At 43.5% G+C, this 21,669-nt stretch overlaps 1 protein-coding gene across 1 annotated transcript in view; it reads left to right on the forward strand.

The window, feature by feature from the left end:
* The window catches only part of Frmpd2 (FERM and PDZ domain containing 2), a 101,280-nt gene that overhangs the window by 72,920 nt on the left and 6,691 nt on the right, over positions 1 to 21,669 (forward strand). Inside the window, exons 22-28 of the mRNA XM_055612436.1 lie at positions 1,516 to 1,667; positions 3,500 to 3,601; positions 6,635 to 6,728; positions 7,599 to 7,684; positions 9,362 to 9,503; positions 11,362 to 11,576; positions 14,158 to 14,256. Coding sequence (XP_055468411.1) covers positions 1,516 to 1,667; positions 3,500 to 3,601; positions 6,635 to 6,728; positions 7,599 to 7,684; positions 9,362 to 9,503; positions 11,362 to 11,576; positions 14,158 to 14,256 — 890 coding nt within the window. The remainder of the gene's footprint in view (positions 1 to 1,515; positions 1,668 to 3,499; positions 3,602 to 6,634; positions 6,729 to 7,598; positions 7,685 to 9,361; positions 9,504 to 11,361; positions 11,577 to 14,157; positions 14,257 to 21,669) is intronic.

A 21,669-nucleotide genomic window follows, 5' to 3' on the forward strand; every position in this document is an offset into this window, starting at 1 on the left:
GCTGGAGATCTCAGGTGTTCTGCTTGGCACTGGAGGATTCCTGGGAAGCTGCTGGTCCTCAGTTCACACTGCAGAGCTGAGGACAGATACTCAGAAACAAGAAAAGATGGTCCAGCAAACGAGCAATGCTGCTTTCCCTTGCAAGGTCAGAAGGCACTATGCACTCTGAGTAAAGGCTTCCCTCTCAGCTAATCATTCCTGGAAATGCCTTTACTGACCTGCCCAGAGATACATCTCCTAGATGATTCTAGATCCTATCAAGTTGTCAATCACGATTAAACATGACTCCCAGCTTAGCCTTCTGTTACAAAGGGCACAGTGGGACAGTCTGGCTTTTCAGGTCTAAAGTCCTATCCTCTGCTCTCATGAAGGGCGTGGAAGAAAGGGAGCAGAAGTTTACAGTATTGCCAAAGTCCAGTCTACAATGCACCGAGAAAAATGATCTTGAACATGGCATCATAGATTGGACTGGTACCTTCCTCACTCGCTGCATACATACCAAGTAGCCTTAAATTTGGATTGCTCAAGGCCAAATTTATTAAATCAAACTGTTCCAATATATAAGCACGTGCGCTTCCCTGGATGCTAGTAATAGTAAGCTGTAGCAAAGCAGCGTTCCCACTTCCAGGTCTAAAGAAACTCTATTATGCCTATTAAATAAACTCTATTATTAGTATTTTCTCTAATCCTCCTGTGCTGAAACATTGATATTGAATTAGCACATTAACAGTAAATGTATTTGCTGATATATATGTGCCAATCTACATATGTAGGAGAGTATGAATGTATGTGCACACATAACTTTGTGTATATATATATATATATATATATATATATATATGCCTCAGTCTATAAATAATCTGTTTCACTAATCCTACAATGTTATGCTACTGACATAGCTATTTTAGATATAAAGAAATTGAAGGCCAGAAATGTTAGTTACCTTACTCAAAGTTCTACCTGTTGATCCATATCTTACAGTTTTTGATTTGGTCTTTGCTGATTGGAGTAAGCAGGAATTCTTAGAGGAGCCCAGAGCCCGGTATTACCACGTATACCTCAAGGATGCTACATGGTGGTCTCTGTATCACATGCTGGTGATAGCTGGGCTTCACATGTTTTTGTCAAAGGTCACGTTAAATATGGGATTTGGGACAAACTAGTTCATCTTTTTTATTGTTTTAATTGATTGATTGATTGATTAGTTAAGCTGATTCTAATTAAGCTGAGGTGACACTTTTCTGGTAACCTATTGAGAAATGGCAGTAAATTAATAAAGAGGAGCTGGCATTCTTCACTATTCTTGCTCCCATGTTTTCATAACGGTCACACAAGTGACTTCTATTCAAGTTTCTGATCACATCTAGAACCTTCTCTTTCTCTATTCCAGGTGCAGTGTTCTTCACAAAATGCTGAATTCACAGCATCCTCTGCAACTCTAAAAGTACTGTCTGTCAGTCCAGGAGAACTCTGTGTCTTATCCAGCCTTTCCAAACATTGACTTGTTTTTCATAGGTGCTTGTGGAAATATCCCCGCTGATGAAAAGAACAGCACATCAAGTTCTGGCATGCTATGTACAGACATCCTGAGCAACGGGCACCTGGGAAGACAGTCAGCACACACACATGACCAAGGAAGAAATGTCAGAGGACCGGAAATGGCTCAGGTGCAGTGCTCAGCACCCAGGCAGGGCCCTCCACCCTTCCCTCTATCACTGAAGATGCATATTCTCTAGTCTACACTCTACTATCTAAAGAAAGAGCATAGGCTGTGGAGTCCAGCGGTGCTCCCTTATCCCGTGTTATTCTGTGCTCTTGATGAGCCATGTCAAGCAGCTACAAGCTGGTAACATGGGGCTTTTCTGCAAGCTGGCTTTAGGGGCAGTTGGGAGGGGCCTGAACAGCTACAGGACCTATATCATCCAGGTTTTTTCATATCAGGTGTCCAGCTTTGTGGCCAGGTAACCACTGGCACAGTGGCTGTTATGTTCCCACTTATGATGTCATCCATGATAGTTGTTTCGTTCCTCAAGTTTTCGTGGTTAGTCTAAACACCTTGCCAAATCAAGGAGTGTGGAGTCTTTGGAAGAACCGGCACATTCTCTGTTACATACCGATCTCTTTAGAAGCTCTTCTGTTGAAATTATGAGTTTTAGTTTACTTTACCTTTTTTATTTTTCCATGAGTTGATAGTATTTTCCAACATATACCAGGAATCTCAAAGCAAAGAAAGACTAGGGACAGTGGGTTCTGGTTAGTAAGGGGACATTTTCTATCTAGTAGCAATGGTCCATCAGCTCAGTACACCTTGTCAGAATTCAGATGTGCCCTTGGGCTTATGCTTCAGGCAGACCTGGCTCTGCATTTCATTTCTTCCCCGTACTAGCTTTATCTCTGACAGTCCCTTCATCATATCACATGAACTTATTATCACACGTGTTCTTGGTTATCTGATTGGGAATCTCCTTGCTGAAAGCCTCGAGCGCCTTAGACTGCAATTCAACACAGGCAGCCGAGTCTTCTCATGGTGTCCAGCAGCTTGCGTAGTGCCATGTCGTTACTGCCCTTTCCATTTCCCTAACAGAACGGGCGAAGTACAAACAATGGTTTATTTGGTGACTGGGAAGTTCCAGGTCGAGGAGCCACATCTGGTAAAGGTTATTGTGTTGTGTCATGCTGCGGCAGCAGGAGGCATGACAGGGGGAGAGCATCCAAGAGTATGATAGATAGAAAGAGGAAATGGAGACAAACATCTCCTTTTTATACCCATTCCACTCCTACAGCAATACATTCATGAGACTTGTGCCTTCATACGCAAGTTTCACCTTTTAATACTTTACTGTTAGTAATCAAATTTAAGGATGCATTTTGGAGGAGATGTTCAAACCACAGCATCCTGGACATAATAGGTGCTCAATAAATGTCTTATGAATAGTTGAATGGATAAACAAATCTAAGATATATATTGTCACAAGTACAAAAGGAATTGCTTAGTACATGGTATAATCTTTTTCACAAGGCCTTCAACCATTGAAAAATTTATCATATCATGAACAGTCTTGTTAGGAATGGTTGGAAGTTCTGAGGTTTGCTTTTGCCTCAAGAAGTTTCTGTGTGTTTGGTAGCCAGTGTGCTGTGCTTGGCTGGCACCATGTGTTGAGTGATCCAGGAAGTTACCTAACAGCTTCAGGTCTAACATGGATGTTTTCAATGGGAGTGCACACAGGAGGACTCTGCATTTTAGTCCCTGGCATGTACTGGCACATTCATAGTTACAGTTAGGAGACCAGTTATGTGGAATAGGAAATGGAGGTTAGAGGGCCTGAGAGAGTTCCATATGCTCACCTGTGAAGGAATTGATGAGGCTGCAGATGTCTCTCCAGGCTCATGCTCTTTCTGGGTGCAAGGCTGCTAGCTTCTAGTCATGCATGAAAGCTGAATATCTGCAGCTGTAGGGAAGGTGCCTCATGGCTTTGTCTTGTTTGTTTGTTTGTGGCAGGGTGCTGGTTCTTGTCCTCCATCACCTCCAGAAACCAATGCTGGTGAAATCTACTTTGTGGAGCTGATTAAAGAAGATGGAACACTTGGATTCAGCGTGACTGTAAGACTTTTCACCAAACTTGGAAAGCAGTACAGCAGTATCCACTCAGAACCTTGGAGGACCTTCTCTCTGGCAATGTGCTCATGTGCTTCAGTGCACATTATATGTAAGGGGTAAACTGAGCTTTCTGTGGGGAGTGAGAACCCAAAGATAAATTCTGAGATGCAGAGCAACTTGAGGTCGGGCTGTGGGCAGGTTCTAAGGAACGGCAATGGCAGAAGGAGCTAATACAAAAGAGACTGGGTGAATTAGTCTGGCTCCAAGCTTGAGCTGGACAGTAAGAAGATGCCAGTAAGGTAGAGTTCATGGATCGAAGCCAAAGGTGAGTGCCATCCCAAGCGGGGTTGAAATAGGCTCTGTCCTCCAGGGGCCAGGACAAAGTTCATCTTTGAGGTCTTTACCATGCCTGACACTTTGCAGGATTTTGCACTCTGCCTGGCAGATATCTAAGAAGAGACATTCCCCATGCAACTAACTACCCAAGGGTATGGGGAAATGGTGTCCACAAAGGGGGTGCACACAAATTTGGAGGTCCTGGTTTGAAAGGCATTGTTTGTATCAGTGAACACTGAGTATGAATCATTACTTAAAGACCTTGGGTTAGGGCTGGACTTCAGTGATGGCATGGTTGGATCTCCCAGCAATGCAAGGAAATGTCAACAGCTCTGAAAAATTTCCCAGGTAACCCAAGTGATGAGTAATGAAATATGCTTTATTTCCCTTGTGTGTCTAGAGCAAGGAGCCTTGAATTGCTGAACCACCAGTGGATGATTTTTAAAATTTATTTACGTTCATTTTATGTGCATTGGTATTTGCCTATATGTATGTCTGTGTAAGGGTGTCAGATCTTGGAGTTATAGACAGTTGTGAGCTGCCATGTGGTGCTGGGAGTTAAACCCAGATCCTCTGGAAAAGAAGTCAGTGCCCTTAACCACTGAGCCATCTCTTCAATCCCAGCGGATGATTTTTAACACCAGGAAATAAGGCTCTTGAACCCATAGGGACTGAACAGGCTGGGACTAAGTGCGGTCAGCTTATTCTTGGCTTGATAAAACAATCCTATCACACGACACCAAATGCAGCCCTTTCTCATCTAAAAAACTTGCTAAAAATTTAGATTATTCAGATATATGCATACGCATATGTCAAGAGGAGACTGGTGATTTCTTTTGACTAGCAAAAACACTGATTTTTTTTCCCCCTTTGGAGAATTTTCATTTCAAAAATAATTATTGAAACACCTTGCTTAAATCCAAATGGCCATTAAACAAATAGAAGACATTCAAACCCATGAAAAGCTACTGGAGTGTAAAAGTAAGTTAAAGGGAAACTTCAGAGTGTATAGCTGTCAGCTTGGCTAAATATAGCTGGTGTGATACAGAAAAGGGTACTGTCACGCTGCGCTGGTAGAAATGTGAATAATCACATGCACATTCCCACTGGGATACAAGCTGGCAATACCTGCTGGAATGAAAAAGTGCACACATCCCTGGGCCACGGACATAGAAATGTAGATCGCACCAAGTAAGTGCTTGTGAAGGTGGTGAATGTTGTGTTGCTAACAGTGACAGGTGCATTGAAGAAAATGAGTATAGATCAATTGAGGAAAAGTTGCATGCACTCTGGCACTCATGCGTAGAAACCAGGTTGAGGTCCCTAGGACAAATGAATGAATCAGCACTAGCTCCGCCCACATGGAGGGTAGCTCACAGGCCCTTTTCTGGTGGCTGGCTGTTTTGAAGTTTTGTGTTAGCATTGCTAAAAACGTAGTTTCGGAGGAATCTTGAGTCTGTTGCATAGACTTGCATCAGACTTAGCCCATAGCGTCTGTTAATTAGCTTTCCGTCACCACTCTAACAAACAGCAGAAATATAATCAAATCACAAAGTGAAGAGGTTCCTTATGGCCTGCAGTTTTGGAGGTTTCCATCCATGGCTGGCAGGTTTTGCTGTCTCGGGGCTGTGGTAGCATATCCTGATAGAAGAATGGGCTAGGTAAAGCTGCTTCCTCATGGTCAGGAAGTGAAGGAAAGGGGAAGAATGGGGTCTCAAAATCCTCTTCAAGTGCTCACTCCTGTGACCTAAAGACCTTCCATGATGCTCCACCACTTAGAGGTTCCACACCTTCCAATGGCAATGGGCCAGGCATTAAGCTTTAGCAACAGGCCTTTGAGGGACAGTCAAGATTCAAACTAAACAGGCTCATTCAGCTGACTGGCTCTGCTGTCCATTTTGAACTCTATATGATTATACGAGTATAGTTAAGAGAGGTGTATGAGCACATACATATTATTACTGTGTTGTTAGTAGTGGAGTGGGAAGTAGAGGCAAGGAAGGAGTAAAAGACTGAACAAGAATGAGAAATATCGTTGACAAAATATCCACCTGTATATGTATGTCTACCTATGTAAAGTGAACTGGAAAAAAGAGGCAGCCTCGGGTCTTGATCTTTTGACCTGCACATTCTTGCTTTATTGGCAATTAATAAAAATAAGTACAGAGGGTGGTACATGCCTGTAACCCTACAATTTTGGAGGCAGGAGATAACCTGGGTTCATAGAACCTAGCCTGGGCTACATCAAACCAAACCAAACCAAACCAAACCAAACCAAACCAAACCAAACCAAACCAAACCAAACCAAACCAGAGTAGTTCAAACTTATTTTTACTCCTGACTTTGTATCCATAAACAAACACGCAAGCCAAACACAAGTCCCAAGTCCTTAGGGCAAGCCTACCTGTGCTGCTTGTTGCCTAGACAGATTTTGTGCACCACACAGGACTCTGGTTACAGAACACATGCCATGAGCCAGCTGGGGCTTGGTTTGGCCTGGCTTTGCCGCTCAGCCTGTATTGTTATGGTCTGTGTAAACCTGACCTTGCTCACCAGAGAAGAGGGTTTATCTGGACGAATGCAGAAACCTGTCAGCGTGGGATAGATTGTAGTTGGCAGAGGCTGGTTCTCCATTGAGGGAGGTTGGGAGGCACCCAAGAATGGAAGGATGGGTTTTGAGTAGGGCTTTGTGTTTTATAGGGCGGCATTAATACAACTGTACCGCATGGAGGAATCTATGTGAAATCCATCATTCCTGGAGGCCCAGCTGCCAAGGAAGGACAGATCCTACAGGGTAAGAGCCACATCATGCTGGGAATTCTGCTTCCTCTGGCTTTGAATCCTGGCTGAGAGGAGCAGCTCAGGCCTTGCTCATTTCAGCTCTAACATCTTCTGTCCCTCTAGGATCTGATTTCTTTGCCTGGGGAAGGGAGGGCTTGCCTGCTTCACTCACCTGAGAAGTTGGCAGTGGTCTAAAGTTTATAATAAAAATTGGGTAGGAAGGTTAAGAGGAGCTGCCTGCTGGGAGAGAGTATTTATTCCTTAGGAAGACAGGGATGGAATTAGTGACCACATCAGAGCCCGGCGGGCGTCATGAGCTATGAGCTTCCTCTCTGCCCTCCTCTAGAAAACAGACTTTGTATTGATGACCCCAGGTTAGCACAGGGCCCTGTGAGACTTCTCTCTGTCCTGAATCATTTCTCAGTGCTCTGAAGGAACAGAGTGGGTTCTATTCTCCTCTGAAACTACCCTAATTGAACAACTAAGATGCCAGAGATATTTATTTCAGTTTCCTCTTGAATTTGAGTATTTTTAACATCAACTATTGTCTTCCTCACCCCCCTTTTTGAAATAGAAAATATAACTATTACCCTGAGCGAGTTGAAATGTTTTAAAAAATAGTTTTACAGGAAAGCAGGAGGAAAGAGAAAGGTGACCAGACTTGGCTTGTCCATTCAGCGAGCCAATACTAGACAGGTTTTCATTTCTTTGCTCTATTGTACACCCGGAACAGGCACCAGGTTATCAAAGAGGCAGCTGATACTCTGGCATACATAAGCTCTCGTACCTGGCAGCTCTACTTCTTGATCCCTAGACAGGAGTCTTACAGAGAAGTTCCTGCATCCTTGGGGGACAGGGAATATGACGAGCATTCCTTTCCTAGGTGACAGGCTGCTGCAGGTGGATGGAGTGAGTCTTTGTGGCCTCACTCACAAGCAGGCTGTGCAGTGTCTCAAGGGGCCTGGGCAGGTGAGTACACCATTACTGGGGACCTTTCTTACTTTCAGAGCTTTCTAGAACAGCATCGGAAGTTACAGTTGTTGCTTCTAGGTAGGAGTAAGGAAGCCAAGAAACAAAATAGGACTTTTTAAAGTCTACATTACCCACTTTTCACTCTTCATGTTAACATCGCTTTCCTATGAGAACGTGAAACCCAGGAGGTAGCAGACAGATGTTTCTAAAGTAGTAAACCTCACACCCTTTAAATAGCTCTGGAAAGCTTATATCTGATTGCTTTGATTTAGGCCTCAGACAGCAGAACAGAACTAAGTGAGAACAGAGGCTCCTGCAGGTTGGCAACAGCTGTGCTCCTATCTGTGCCAACCCATTTTCCAGGGCATCTACCTGCACACAGGCCCTTGCTCTTTCCCACTTACCCACAGTGACACCATCACCCTGTTCATGTCATTGTCTGTTGCCCTCTGCCTACATCACCAGGACCTGAGCTGGATTGTTCTGGGTTTCTGTTCACAATGGTGAGGGGTAGATTCAGGACACGGAGGGCTAGAGGTGTCTTGCTACAGAGCTCTGTCCTCGGCCTTACGGTGGAGCTCTTTAATTGTTCCAGTATCCTGAGCTACATATTTCCACAGCGTTCTCTTGGGGATAGAGGAGTTCACAGGGAGAGAAAACATTTCAAGGGCCTTCCACCCAAGGGGAGCACGCTCTCTCTCTCTCTCCTCATACCCTGAAAAGGGCTCATGATTAGTTAGCACTGTCTGTTTATTAGGCCTTCACTAATGCACATGGTTAGAGAAAATACATCTGGATGCTGGCACAATGACAAGTAGGAATTGCCACTGTGGGGTCATGGACTTGGTGCTGAATGACAATTGCAGCCGAAAGATGGAGTCAGGTGCAGGTGCCCCAAATGGAAGCTTAGCATTTCTAATAAGCTTCCTGGTGATGTCCAGTCGCTGCATTTTGAGCCTTTTTGGGTAATGAGGGCATGAGGTACTATGGGGAAGAATAAGAAATCAAGAAAAAAAAATGGGGGAAGGGTAATCAGCATGGGCCTGGGATGCCATTCCATGCTTTTGGAATTCAGGTGATGGGAGATATTGGGGACTTTAAACTGCTCATTGAAAGTTCAGTTTTGTATATTAGACCAGTCCACTAGCCATGCTGGGAACTGGACCAATGAAATGGAAATGGGACAGAAAGCCAGGTTAGAGCTTATGGCAGTGCCCCTGGCTGTGGAGAGAGAATGGGGAAGCTTTGAAGGAGGTAAATACCTTTGCTGGAGAACTCATAAGCTTTAAAACCAAATGATTGTGGAGGCAGAAGCGGGAGAGCTGGATGACTCCAAGTGTGGTCCTTGAGAAGTTAATAGGGGGATGACCTCAGATTCTGAAAGATCATGTAGAAGGGAAAGGATGCTTTAGGCAGAACAAGGAGGGGAGGGGGGAGTGGGTGCTGGGGGAAGGTGAGCTTGCTACTGAATGTGCAGACACACAGGTACACAGGTTATCTTCAGTGGCACTTGCCTAGTTACAATTGTTTCTGCCAGTCTGTATCCCAGGAGGAGCTAGCCTGGGGATTTGGATTTGAGAATTAAATAAAGCAGCTCATTGGAAGTGCCAGAAAATTAAGCATCTGTGGTTTCGGTGTGAAGTGTAAACTGAGTTTGTCCACTCATCTTTTTAGGTGGCACGGCTGGTCTTAGAGAGAGGAGGCCCCAGGGCTGCATGTCCCTCTGCTGACGGCAGGATGGGAGACGAGCACATGGCTGTTTCCCTGGTAACAGGCAGGCCTGGCAGACCTGCGAGCTGTGTCTCAGTGACAGATGGTAAGAGGAGAGAGGATTGAGTGTTACTATTGTCTTATCATTATATACTGCTTTAGAATTGTCAAGTCAAAGGGGGAAGGCAGGGAGGCTTCCTCTGGGTTTAAAAAAAAAAATGCCAGCAGTGTGGGTCATGATCATCATCCAAGCTGGTGGAAAACATTCTTTGAAAAATGAAATTACATAGTGCCCAAATGACTACCCCCAAGAATTCTGCTCCTAAGTCTTGTGCAGTTTCCTGATCACTCACCAGAGTATTGATGTTTGCACGTAAGCATTAAGGAACGTGGTTGACGTGAAGGGTCATGTTCCTGCCAGGCACTTGTAAGGAAGCCATCCTGGGGCTGGTTAGGCAGACAGGGAGATGAGGCCGTCAGGAACCTAGCCTTGTTAGTGGCATCATTTACAAGAGCAAAGCTGCTACAGCCTACTGCATCTCCTGATGGATCCCCTCTCTGCACGTCTGTGTGATTTCCTGTCCTGCTAAGAAAGGCCTGCTGCCATAGAACACCATGGGTTGAAGCTTACCCATATCCCACCCCTTCCAAAGGGCGTGTTACAGCCCTGCTACATGAGGCAAGTCGGATGCTTGGTGGTGCCATCATCCTTACATCAGCTCTGCCTCTTCTCCCCTTACTTCCTCTGTGCTCTCCAGATAGAGCCTTTGAACAATGTGCTAACCCCTGAGCAGCCGAGGCCATTGTGGCAATATCTGATGGGCTCAGACCACAGACATCACTCTCGGCTTCAGCTATTTTCATTCTTGCTTGAGTGAAAATTTATAAGCCAAGACTCTGTCACTCTCTTCACTAGTTACCTTTGAAATTAGTGAAGACAAAGCAGGAGAACCCTGGAGGTTCCTTCTGGTTCCCATACTCCCTAGATGCCCAAGGCTGTGTCTATCTCTGACCAGAAGGGACTGGTCAGTGTACATGGCTAAGCCAAATGGCAGCTAGAACATTCTTCCAAGTTGACTGTTATTGTCCCCACCATGCATTTTCTAAAATTTCATATTGCATGTACTAAAACACTATCAGGATTCGACATTGCAATCTATATGTAGTAAATTTTACTTGATGCTGTAAGCAGATGGTGTATGTCTAAAGCTCCATCCTTACATATAAATTTAGTTGTTTATATTTAAACACTTAGTACGGCAGGCACTTGTCATATGTGACTGACTGTTGAACATTTAAAATGTGGCAATTCAAATAGCTAGAGTGCTCTAGAGTGCAAAGACTTAGTCTAAAAGACAAATGAAGATAACCTCAGTCATCTTTTGTGTTGATCTCACATCTATGTGGTAGTAATTTAGACTTAGGGACCTTCTCTAACATGGCCTAGTGAGGGTGTAAAAGCCGTGCAAAACCGACCATACTTTGAGCTTGAGTCCCTCATTTAGATGCTGGGAAGTGGTGGTGAGATGTGGGTTAGTACCACACTTGCCAGGGGAAACTGTAGTGGGCTGTTGCTAAGCGAGGATGCTGGGAAGGTTAGATCCAGTGAGCGTCAACATAGTCATCCCACTTTGCATAGGATTTGTCAGGATGTAATCCACCCAAGGAACGTCTATATTGACTTAAACAGGATACATTATTTAACCTGACCTGTTTTCTTTCATTTTTAAAGCATGCAGTTGCTTCAAAGCTGTGAAAGGACCTTCATGGTTTGCATTTACAGCTTAGATCCTGTCTGTGGCAGCACCGAGCTGTAATGTGTGTGATGGACCCCATCATCCAAGTTAGCCCATGAAATACTTCTCTGCAAAACGGAAGCGACTCGTTTCCATGACAACTCCCAGGTCAAGGCTGACCAGTTGCAACACACTGAAAAGTCTGTTTTCATGAATCCCATGTTGTAGGTCCTAAATTTGAAGTGAAACTGAAGAAGAATAGTGGTGGTTTGGGATTCAGTTTCGTGCAGATGGAGAGAAGAAACTGCAGCCACCTGAAGAGTGACCTTGTAAGGATTAAGAAGCTCTTTCCTGGGCAGCCAGCTGAAGAGCATGGGGCCATTGCAGCTGGAGACATTATTCTTGCAGTGAATGGAAAACCTATAGAAGGCCTAGCTTTCCAGGTGCGCAGAGCTGTGGGGGTGGGGAGCACAACTCTGGATGCCTGCTGAGGTAAGCCATGTTTCTTTGAGTGCCATCCCCACAGAGAATACTTTGGGCTCTTGGAATTAACACCTGGGTCTGGGCTTGGAGCCTATAGAAAGCAACCAACAGGATGTGGCCATATTTATTTTCGATCTCAGTTTTAAAATATCTAACCTTGAGTGTGTATTGCTCTTCAGTAGGCCCCTCAGTGAACCTGAACATAAAACTTGGCTTGTGTGCTGAATGGTTTCTCTGTGTACGTTCTAGGAGGTGATATGAAGCTGGAGGGAATAAAGAGGAGCCCTCTCCACTCTCCTTGAGATTCATGTGCTGAATTTATAGCTTTGCATGCATAGTGTAGGATAGACTGTCACCTGTGTTCAAAAAGATGCCTGGTGGGAGAGATGGCTCAGTGAGAGCGCACACTGGTTTGCAGAGGGCCTGAGTTTGGTTCTCAGCACCTGGGTCCAGTAGTTCACAACTTTCTGTAATTCCAGGTCCAGGGGCTCTGATCCTTCTTTTGATCTCTGCAGGTACCTGCACTCACATGTACATACTCACACGTAGACACACATAATTAAAAAAAAAAAATGAAAGTGAGTCTGGGAAAGAGACAGAGAGACAGAGATTGACTTGTAGTACAAAATCCCAAGGAAATATCTTTGTTATTTGGAGGTACTGGTAGAAAATAGAGTCATTTGAAGAGACTTTAGTAATGGCGTGTGGGTGTTATTAGAAAGTTGGAGGTGAGTGTATTGACATAGAGTACAGCTACCCACTTTGCAAACTCAAAAGGGGATGTGAATGGATAGCTACCCAACACTAGAGATAGAACGGGTAACAGGATTTGCTGGCATGATCCAAGGCTTTCACTGAAGGACATAATCATCCCGTGATGACCCAACAGAGGAAGCCAGGTCCAACACCAACCTCCTCTTCCTTGTCCCTTTCTCCAGCCAAGCCCATGAGAAGTATACAGCCCACAAAGGGCATGTCAAAGCAGGCTATTCAAAGGTGGAAAGTAGCTCTGGCGTAGGTGGTCTGTGCAGTTCTCATAACTGCATGAGCTCATGAATGAGGAGGCCTCCAAGTGTTTATGTGATCCAAGTGCGGCTCTCTTCAAGCTACCACTGGGGAGCCTCATGAGGGACTGTAGACTTGGGGATGGTGTGAGGACACAGCTGTGCATCCTCAGAGTCATGATGGGGGTGAGAAAGACAGGAAAACCACAGAAGCTACGGAGGATGAGTCATGGAAAGAAGAGCCCAGGCTTTTGTGCATATATTCAAGTGCCAGGAAGAGGGGCTGTGAGCTTTCTGCAAGGTGACAAAATGCCTGAGAAAACTAACTTTAAAAAGAGAAATTTTGTTTTGGCTCAGAGGTTTCAGGGATTTTAGTCCGTGACCACTTGGTTCCTTATGAGCCTGTAGTGAATCAAACTTTATGATGGGGAGAGTGTGCTTCTTTCCTCATAGAAGCTGGGATGGAGAAAAAGAGGGAGGGAGGGAGAGTCAGAGGAACAGAGAGACAGATATAGGGAGACAGAGAAGGAGAAGCAGTTGCAGAGACAGGAGACAGAGAGACCCAATATCCCCTTGAAGGGTACAGCCCAGTAACCTAACCATGTCCAATAGGCTCCATTTCCTAGATAACCCATCACCTCCAAACAACTCCATGAGTTGGAGACCAAGCCTTTGTCACATGAGCCTTTGGAGGCCATTCCAGGTATAATCCTGAAGAATATGATCAGTGGCAGACCTGAGCAGCTGAGGGGACATTGACCTGGGTCAGAGATTCTCAAAGAGGCAAGTTGTTGCCTTATGTGGGACATTATGACTCCTGAGACAATTGTGGCTGTCACAACTGATACGTGCTGCTGTCATTCTGTGGGTAGAGACTAGTGCTTCTGCTAAGTACCCTTCTCACAGGGAATGGGTCCCCAAAAAAGAATTATCTAGCCCAAAATAAGGCAGGAAGGCTGAAGGATTCTGGCATAGATATGGGAATGTAAAGGCACCTTGTTCCCCCAGCAGTGAGATGGTGACTTAAGCACAGGCTCAGTATTGTGGAAGAAGCTCAGGTTGTGTTGCAAAGATGAGCCGGTGGGAGAGAGCAGTTGTGAATGGCAGTGGCAGGCAAATGCTGGTCCTGTGAGCTGGGAAGTTGCAGTGAACAAAGAGGAGGCACAGCAGGAGAGTGGGTGCATTTTGAAAAGAATACCCTTGTGCAATGTAGAAGGAAGCAGTCAGGCTTGAGAGAAGGCAAGGACCAGAATGTCACCGAAATTCCACAGGGGAGTGTCTCGAGGGTCTCAGCCTCTTTAGGAAGAGATTCCTGAAGGCCTCAGTGTATCGCTGCCATGCAATCCCAAGATGTTGTTTGTAGCTCTTGGATCCTGGGAGTTTGGAGAGGTAAGCTTACAGTGGTGCTTTCCCAAGTCATCTGGAGCCAAACAATAGGTCAGAGCATGGGAAATGGTTTCCCGGAAGCAGTGACTAGCACAAAGCTGCACTGCCCAGTAAGGTAACCCCAGTGTAACTGTAAGTGGTTTTCTTGTAGGATGTGCTCCATTTATTGCGTGGGGCTCCAGAAGAAGTGACGCTCCTCCTCTGCCGACCCCCTCCGGGGATACTGCCCGAGATGGAGCAGGGATGGCAGGTAAGACATGTGTCCTTATTTCTTCTTACAGGCCTGTCAGCCTGTCACTTTTCAATCTGGTGGTCCTGAAACGCCTACCATTTCTTTTAGAGGGCACAACAACAGCCCTTTCCGTGGGGCAGGAAGACATCTTGCCCCCAAATCTTAGAGCACCCACTTCCCTTCCTGTTTTCATCACTCCCAGCACTGGGGCCTCCTTGTGGATGTGCAGAAAATGGTTAGACTTTGGTCATAAGAGTTCTAAACTGTGTCCTCTGGCCTCCTGAGTATGCAACTAAACCAAAAGAACTTCCTGCTGGAATAAAACGTACACTCCCCCCTCAAAGCCTGAAACAGATAAGTGTGGCTGGTGAAGAGATCAAAGCCACTGCGACCTCAGAAATGTGGGGCCTTTACTTGGATGCTTATGTTAGTCTGGTTCTCCAGAGAAACAGAATGAAGGAGAGAGATAACAGATGGATGAATGGATGGATGGACAGACAGACAGACAGTGGTTGTACAGACACACAGACAGGATAGGATAGTTATCGTAAGAAATTAACATATCTAATTCTGGGTCTGGCCATTGTGAACTTTACAAGACCAAGCAGCAGGCTGGAGACCTGGGAAGCAGCTTGGACTCAGGCATGAGGGAGCAGGTGGGACAGAGCACAGGTTCTGTGTGGTGAGCTGGGTGGTGTCGGTGAAGTGGTAGCCTGGAAATGAATTCCCTCTTTCTGGGTGAAAGCTAGTCTTTACTCTCCAAGGCTTCTGATGGTTGGAGAAGGCTCCACACAGCCTGGAGAGCACTTGTTTTGCTTGAAGGCAAACCACAACTAAGGATCCATTTATAGTGATATCAGTGGTGGTATTTAACCAAATATGTGGGTACCCAGGCCTAGTCAAGTTGCCACACGAAATGATCTGTCACCTTTTGGAGGCTTCTTGCTGGGTCTCTGGGAAATTGACTCTCTGATGGAGATTTGAGGACAGGGAGTCTGTGGACCTGGTCCATGGGAGCATTGTCTGCATGGGTCAGGACGCTATCCTCAGTAGAGGAGGAGGCCAGTGTACAGCATAACCGAAATCCCAGTTCATCTCACAGGGAGCTCCACATCTGTGATGGTCTCTGGCATCTGTCCAGAATAGCACACACACATTTGAGTGTGCGCTGGCCCAAGGGACAAACCCCAGCTCTGACTGAAACATATCTGTTGAGCTGAATGCAGCTCCTGGGTGGTGGGCAAGCATGGCCATGAGACAGAAGCTGCTTTCCCAGAGCATGTGGAGCAGAAGCGATGGCTTCTGGGTACTGCAGAAAATGAAGATGCTTTTAGGGGTCCAGGCAAGACTTCTACTTAGCAGTTGTTTGTGGAGAACAAGTATGAGGTCCGGGCTAGGAAAAAAAAAATGAGTTTGGGAGTTGCTAGCCTATAGATTTATATAACGGCATGGAATGGTTGAGTCCACTACCTCACCTCGGGAACATGAAGAACCCAACACTGGGAGCTCTAGTATAGTGAGCTGAGGCTGAAGAGAAGGGGCAGGGGAAGAAGTGGAACCAGGCAGCAGCAGACATGACGAACACAAGAGTGTGAGCTAGGGTGAGCTAGGGTGCTCCCAGTAGGAGGGTATACCAGTTGGAAGATGGTTGCTGAAAGCTAGGTAGAGAAGCTCCCTGTGGTTTTAGGAAGAAATAATTTTTACTAGTGGATGGCTAGTAGGGGAAGGGTGAAGGGGGTGAAGTACAGGCCGACCAGGAAGACTTCTGTGAATGGGGGAGGATGCTTACCTAACGTGCCGTTCTTGCTGTAAAGTAAAAGGGGAAATGGGAGAAAGGTGTCGGGGGCTTGAGAGAGATGGAAGATCATCTCTAGGAAACGGAACTGATGCAGAGAAAGGTTACCTGGAAGCCTTGAATGAGCATTGCCGTCTTACAGCCACACCCCTGGCATTCAGAGGCTTTGCAGCTGGTGGGAAGGTCACACGGTTTTCCGGAGAACTGGAATGAGCTTACAGAGTGTGCAAGGGGCAGAGGGGGAAGCTGAAAGGCTCTCCTTTGTAAGAGGGTGACATTAGGGAGGAGGCAGCATCAAAGGAAGAGCAAGGATGTAGGTGGTGGGGATAACAAAAAGCATCTGTGATCACAGGCTGGAAGCTTTGAGGCCTGACAGCTGCAGAGAATGTCGGAGGTGAGCGAGAGCACAGGCTCGAAGGAGTCTCAGGAGCTCTCCCATGAGTGAGAAGGATGTAATTGCTCTGGCTCTTCATTTCTTTAAAAAAAATCTTATCCATTTTAGAGCTTGATTTTCTCTGTACCCTTTATAATAGGCACGGTCTATCTGTGAGGGACTGGTTATGATTTATACTTTAAGTGTGCGTCTTTAGGATGACCCTTTCTCTTGAGGAGGGGCCTATGCTGCCACAAAGGCTCACCCAAGGGAGGGTCCTTGGTGGTGGATGTGAAGCTTCCTCTGTCCAAGTGAGACCAGGGCTGGGAGTTCAGCTCTTTGCTTTTTCGCTCTGTGATGAAAGGGAGTTGGTTGTGAGGTAGAAACGCTGACCTAATTTTTAGGAAAGTGTAAAATCCTAACTTCCACACAGTTATAGACATTAACACATGCATCACCCATTCTAAGAGGGGGACTGGACAGATGTTAAAACTGATTAAAAAAATGGTTCAAAAGAGATGTCAAAAAGCAGCATGTTCCTTTATGGAGTTGTAAAATGTCTCTACTGTTGTCAGTGGGGATGGGACCAGACAAGAGTAGCCAGCTGTAGACAGAATAGAGGCTTCTTGTGAAACAGGATTGTCTTGCTACCAAAAAAAAAAAAAAAAAAAAAACTGCACACTTTAAAAAGTCACAAAAGGCCATTAAAACCAGAAGTTATACAGTCCAAGGGCTGCAAGCAGTGAATTAAGTCATGTCTGGGGAAGTGTTGAGGGGCCCAGGAAAAGAGCTCTGTGCTAGGAGACCAGAGAGAACTCAGATGACAAGACAAATAATTAAAAAAAGAAAAAGAATTCATATGGAAAAGAGGAGGTTTTTTTGTTGCATTTTCTTTCCTTTTATTGAAAGTGGATTCTTTTCTCATATAATTATCCTGATTATAGTTTCTCCTCCTCCTCCCTTTTCTCCCACCTTCCCTTCCCTTGAGAACCACTCCCTTTCTTTCTCTTTCATTAGAAAAGAACGGGGTTCTAACACGGTAAGAGCCAAACACAGCAAAATAAAACATAATAAGATGAAGCAAAGTTGGACACAGCAACCCAACAGGAGGAAAAGAGTCCCAAGAACAGGCATGAGAGTTAGAGACCCACTTGTTCTCACAGTCAGGAGACCCATAAAAGCACGAAGCTAACTAATTAGGTGTAGTATATACTCGGAGGACTTGGTGCAGACTCATGTACAGCTTCCTGCTTCAGTTGCTTATGTGTGCCTTGCTTGGTCAGTACTGAGGGCCTTGTTCTCCTGGTGCTCTTCACCCCTCTGGCTCTTACAGTCTTTCTTCTTACTCTTCTGCAGGATTCCTTGATCTCTGAGGGGGAGGCTTTGATGGAAACCTCCAGTTTAGACTCTCTTTCCACATAACGTCTGGCTGTGGGTCTCTGCGTCTGTTTCCAGAAAGCCTGTCTGATGATGACTGGATGAGGCACTGTTCTATGAGTACAGCAGAATATCATCAGGAATCATTTTATGTATTCATTCACTTTTAGATTGGTAGTGCTTGGTTTTACCCTAGAATTCTGGGCTATCTAGTTTCCGGTTCTTGATTACCAAGCAGCGTCAGGTATGGGTTCTTTCTCCTGGAGTGGGCCTTAGATCAAATCAGACATTAGCTAGCTTCTCCCATTAGCTAGATTCTGTGTCACCATTACTGTTCTGTTCAGAAAGTCATGTCCTGTGTAATGCATTCAGGGATATTCCCCAATTTTTCTTCTATCGAGTTCAGTGTATCTGGTTTTATGTTGAGGTCTCTGATCCATTTGGACTTGAGTTTTGTGCAGGGTGATAAATATGGATCTTTTTGCATTCTTCTACATGCACTCATCCAGTTAGACTAGTACCCTTGTTGAAAATTCTTTCTTTCCAGTGTGTATTTCTAGCCTCTTTATCAAAAATCAGGTGTCCATTTGTGTGTGTATTTATATCTGAGTCTTCAATTCTTTTGATCAACGTGTCTGTTTTTATGATAATACCATGTGGTTTTTATTACTATTGCTGTGTAGCATAAGTTGAAACCAGGAATGATGGGACATCCAGAAGTTCAGGATTGTTTTAGCTATATGAGTTTTTTTTTCCCATATAAAGTTGAGAATTGTACTTTCAAGGTCTGTAAACAATTGTGTTGGAATTTTGATGGGGACTGAATCTGTAGTTTTCTTTTGGTAGAATGCCTATTTTTCACTCTGTTAACCCTACTTAACAATGAGCATGGAGAATAGTTTCATCTTCTGATATCTTCTCCAATATCTTTCTTCAAAGACTAGAAATTTTTATTTGCTTGGTTAGAGTTACTCTAAAATAATTCATATTATTTGAGGCTCTTGTGAAAGGTATTGTTTCCCTGATTTCTTTCTCAGTCCATTATTCGCATATAGGAAGGATACTAATTTTTGTAATAATTTGTATTCAGCTATTTTGCTGAAAGTGTTTATCAGCTGTAGGAGTTACCTGGTGAAATTTTTAGAGTCTCCTGTGTATACTATTATATCATTTACTAATAAAGTTATTTTGACTTCTTTCCATTTTGTGTCCCTTTGATCTTCTTTAGTTGTCTTATTGCTTTAGCTAAGACTTCAAGTACTATATTGAATAGATTCGGAGAGAGTGGACAACCTTGTCTTGTTCCTGATTGTAGTAAAATTGCGTTGAGTTTCTCTCCATTTAATTTGATTTTGGGTATAGGCCTGCTGTAAACTGCCTTTATTATGTTATGTTCCTTGTATTCCTAATCTCTCCAGGCCTTTTATCATGAAGGGGTGTTGGATTTTATCAAAGGCCTTTTCTGCATCTAATGAGATGATTATGATTTTTTAAATTTTGTTTATATTGTGGATTAGATTTATTAGTTTTTGTATATTGAACTATCTCTGCATCTCTGGGATGAAGCTTACTTGATCAAGATGGATGATCTCTTTGATGTGTTTTTGGATTTTGCAAGTGTTTTATTGAGTATTTTTGCATGTATGTTCATAAGGAAAATTGACCTGTAATTCTCTTTCTTTGCTGGGCCTTTATGTGGTTTGGATATCAGGGTAACTGGGGCTTCATAAAATGAACTAGGCAATGCTCTTTCTATTTCTGCTTTATGGAATAATTTGAGGAGTATTGCTGTTAACTTTGAAAGTCTGGAGAATTCTGTGCTAAAATCATCTGGCCCTGGGCACCTTTTTTTGGCAGGGGGAGATTGAGAGACTTTTAATTACTACTTCTTTTTCACTAGGAGTTATAGGTCTGTTTAAATTGTTTATTTGATCTTGATTTAACTTTGGTAAGTGATACCTATAGGGAAAATTATTCATTTCTTTGAAATTTTCCAATTTGGCAGGTACAGGTTTTTAAAGTATGTCCTCATGGTTCTCTGGACTTCCTCAGTGTCTGTTGTTATATCCCCCTTTTCATGTCTGATTTTGTTCATTTGGATCTTCTTTCTCTACCTTTTAGTTAGTTTGGATAAGGGTTTGTTTATCTTATTGATTTTTTTTATCTTACTGGTTTTCTAAAAGAACCAACCATTTGTTTCATTTATTCTTTGTTGTTTTTCTTCTTTATTTTAATTGATTTCAATCCTGAGTTTGATTATTTCTTGCCATCTACACCTCTTGGGTGCAATTAGTTCTTTTTGTCCTATACCTTTGAGATCTGCTGTTAAGTTGCTAACATGAGATCTCTTTCTCTCTCTCTTTTTTTAATGTAGACACTTAGTGCTATGAACTTTTCTTTTAGCATTGCTTTCATTGTATCCCATAAGTTGGGTATGCTATGTATTTATTTTCATTGAATTTTAGAAAGTCTTTAATTTCTTTATTTCTATCTTGACCCATTTTTCATTCAGCAGGGAGTTGTTCAGTTTCCATGAGTTTGTAGGCTTTCTGTTGTTTCTGTTGTTGTTGATATAACAGCTTTACTTTGTGATCATCTGAGAGGATGCAGGGAATTATTTTATTTTTTTTTATATGCTGGGACTTTTTTTTTTCAACTACACGGTCAGTTTTGGAGAAAGTTCCATGAGATACAGAGAATAATATATATTTTTTTGTGTTTTGGTGAAATACTCTGTAAATATCTTTTAGATCCTTTTGGTTTACAATGTCCATTAGCGCCAGTATTTTTCTGTTTAGTTTTTGTCTGGATAACCTGTTTGTTGGTGAGCTAGACTATTGAAGTCTCCCACTATCAGTGTGTGAGGGTCAGTATGTGATTTAAACTGTAGTAGTATTTCTTTTACAAACTTAGGTATGCTTGTGTTTGGGGCATCGATGTTAAGAATTGAAATGTCATTTGGTGGATTGTTTCCTTTGATGAGTATGTAGTGTCCTTCCCTGACTCTTTTGATTAGTTTTTGTTTGAAGTCTATTTCATTATATATTAAAATAGCTATACCAGCTTGCTTCTTAGGTCCATTTGTTTGGAATATTTTCCCCAACCCTTTACCCTGAGGTAATGTCTATCTTTGATGTTAAGGTGTGTGTGATTGTTGGATGTAGCAAAACGATTGGCTCCATTTTCACATCTATTCTCTTAGTCTGTGTGTTTTTATTAAGGAATTGAGAGCATTGATATTGAGAAATATCAGTGACCAGTGACTGTTAATTCTTGTTATTTTGTTGTTGTTGAGAGATACCAATGACGAATGAGAGATATCAATGACCAATGACTGTTGATTCTGGTTATTTTGCTGTTCTTTTATTGTTGTTGTTGTTGTTGCTGGTGTTGTTGTTGTTGTTGGTGGTGGTGGTGGTGGTGGTGTGTGTGTGTGTGTGTGTGTGAATGTGCTTCTCTTCTTTTGATTTTGTTGGTGTGAGATTATTCCCTGTTCTTTCATGGGTGTAGTTGACATCCTTAGGTTGGAGTTTTCCTTATAGTACCTCCTGTAGGGCCGGATAATATTACTTAAATTTGACTTTATTATGGAGTATCTTATTTTTTCAACCTATGGTCTTAAATTTTTTTCTGAGTGTAGTAGTCTGGTCTGGTCTGTTATAGTCTGCAGCACATCTGTCTAGGCCCTCTGGCTTTTAGAGTCTCCATTTAGAAATCAGGTATAATTCTAATATCTAATTCTTTAGAAGTATATGTAAAATTTAGAAGTCAGGTGTAATTCTCTATATGTTACTTGATTTTTTTCCCATGAAGCTTTTACTATTCTGTCTTTGTTTGTATATTTAGTGTTTTGATTATTAGGTTTTGAGGGCACTTCCTTTTCTAG

Source organism: Psammomys obesus, unplaced genomic scaffold, assembly GCF_907164565.1.
Source record: "Psammomys obesus unplaced genomic scaffold, mPsaObe1.curated_primary_1811, whole genome shotgun sequence".
NCBI lineage: Eukaryota > Metazoa > Chordata > Mammalia > Rodentia > Muridae > Psammomys > Psammomys obesus.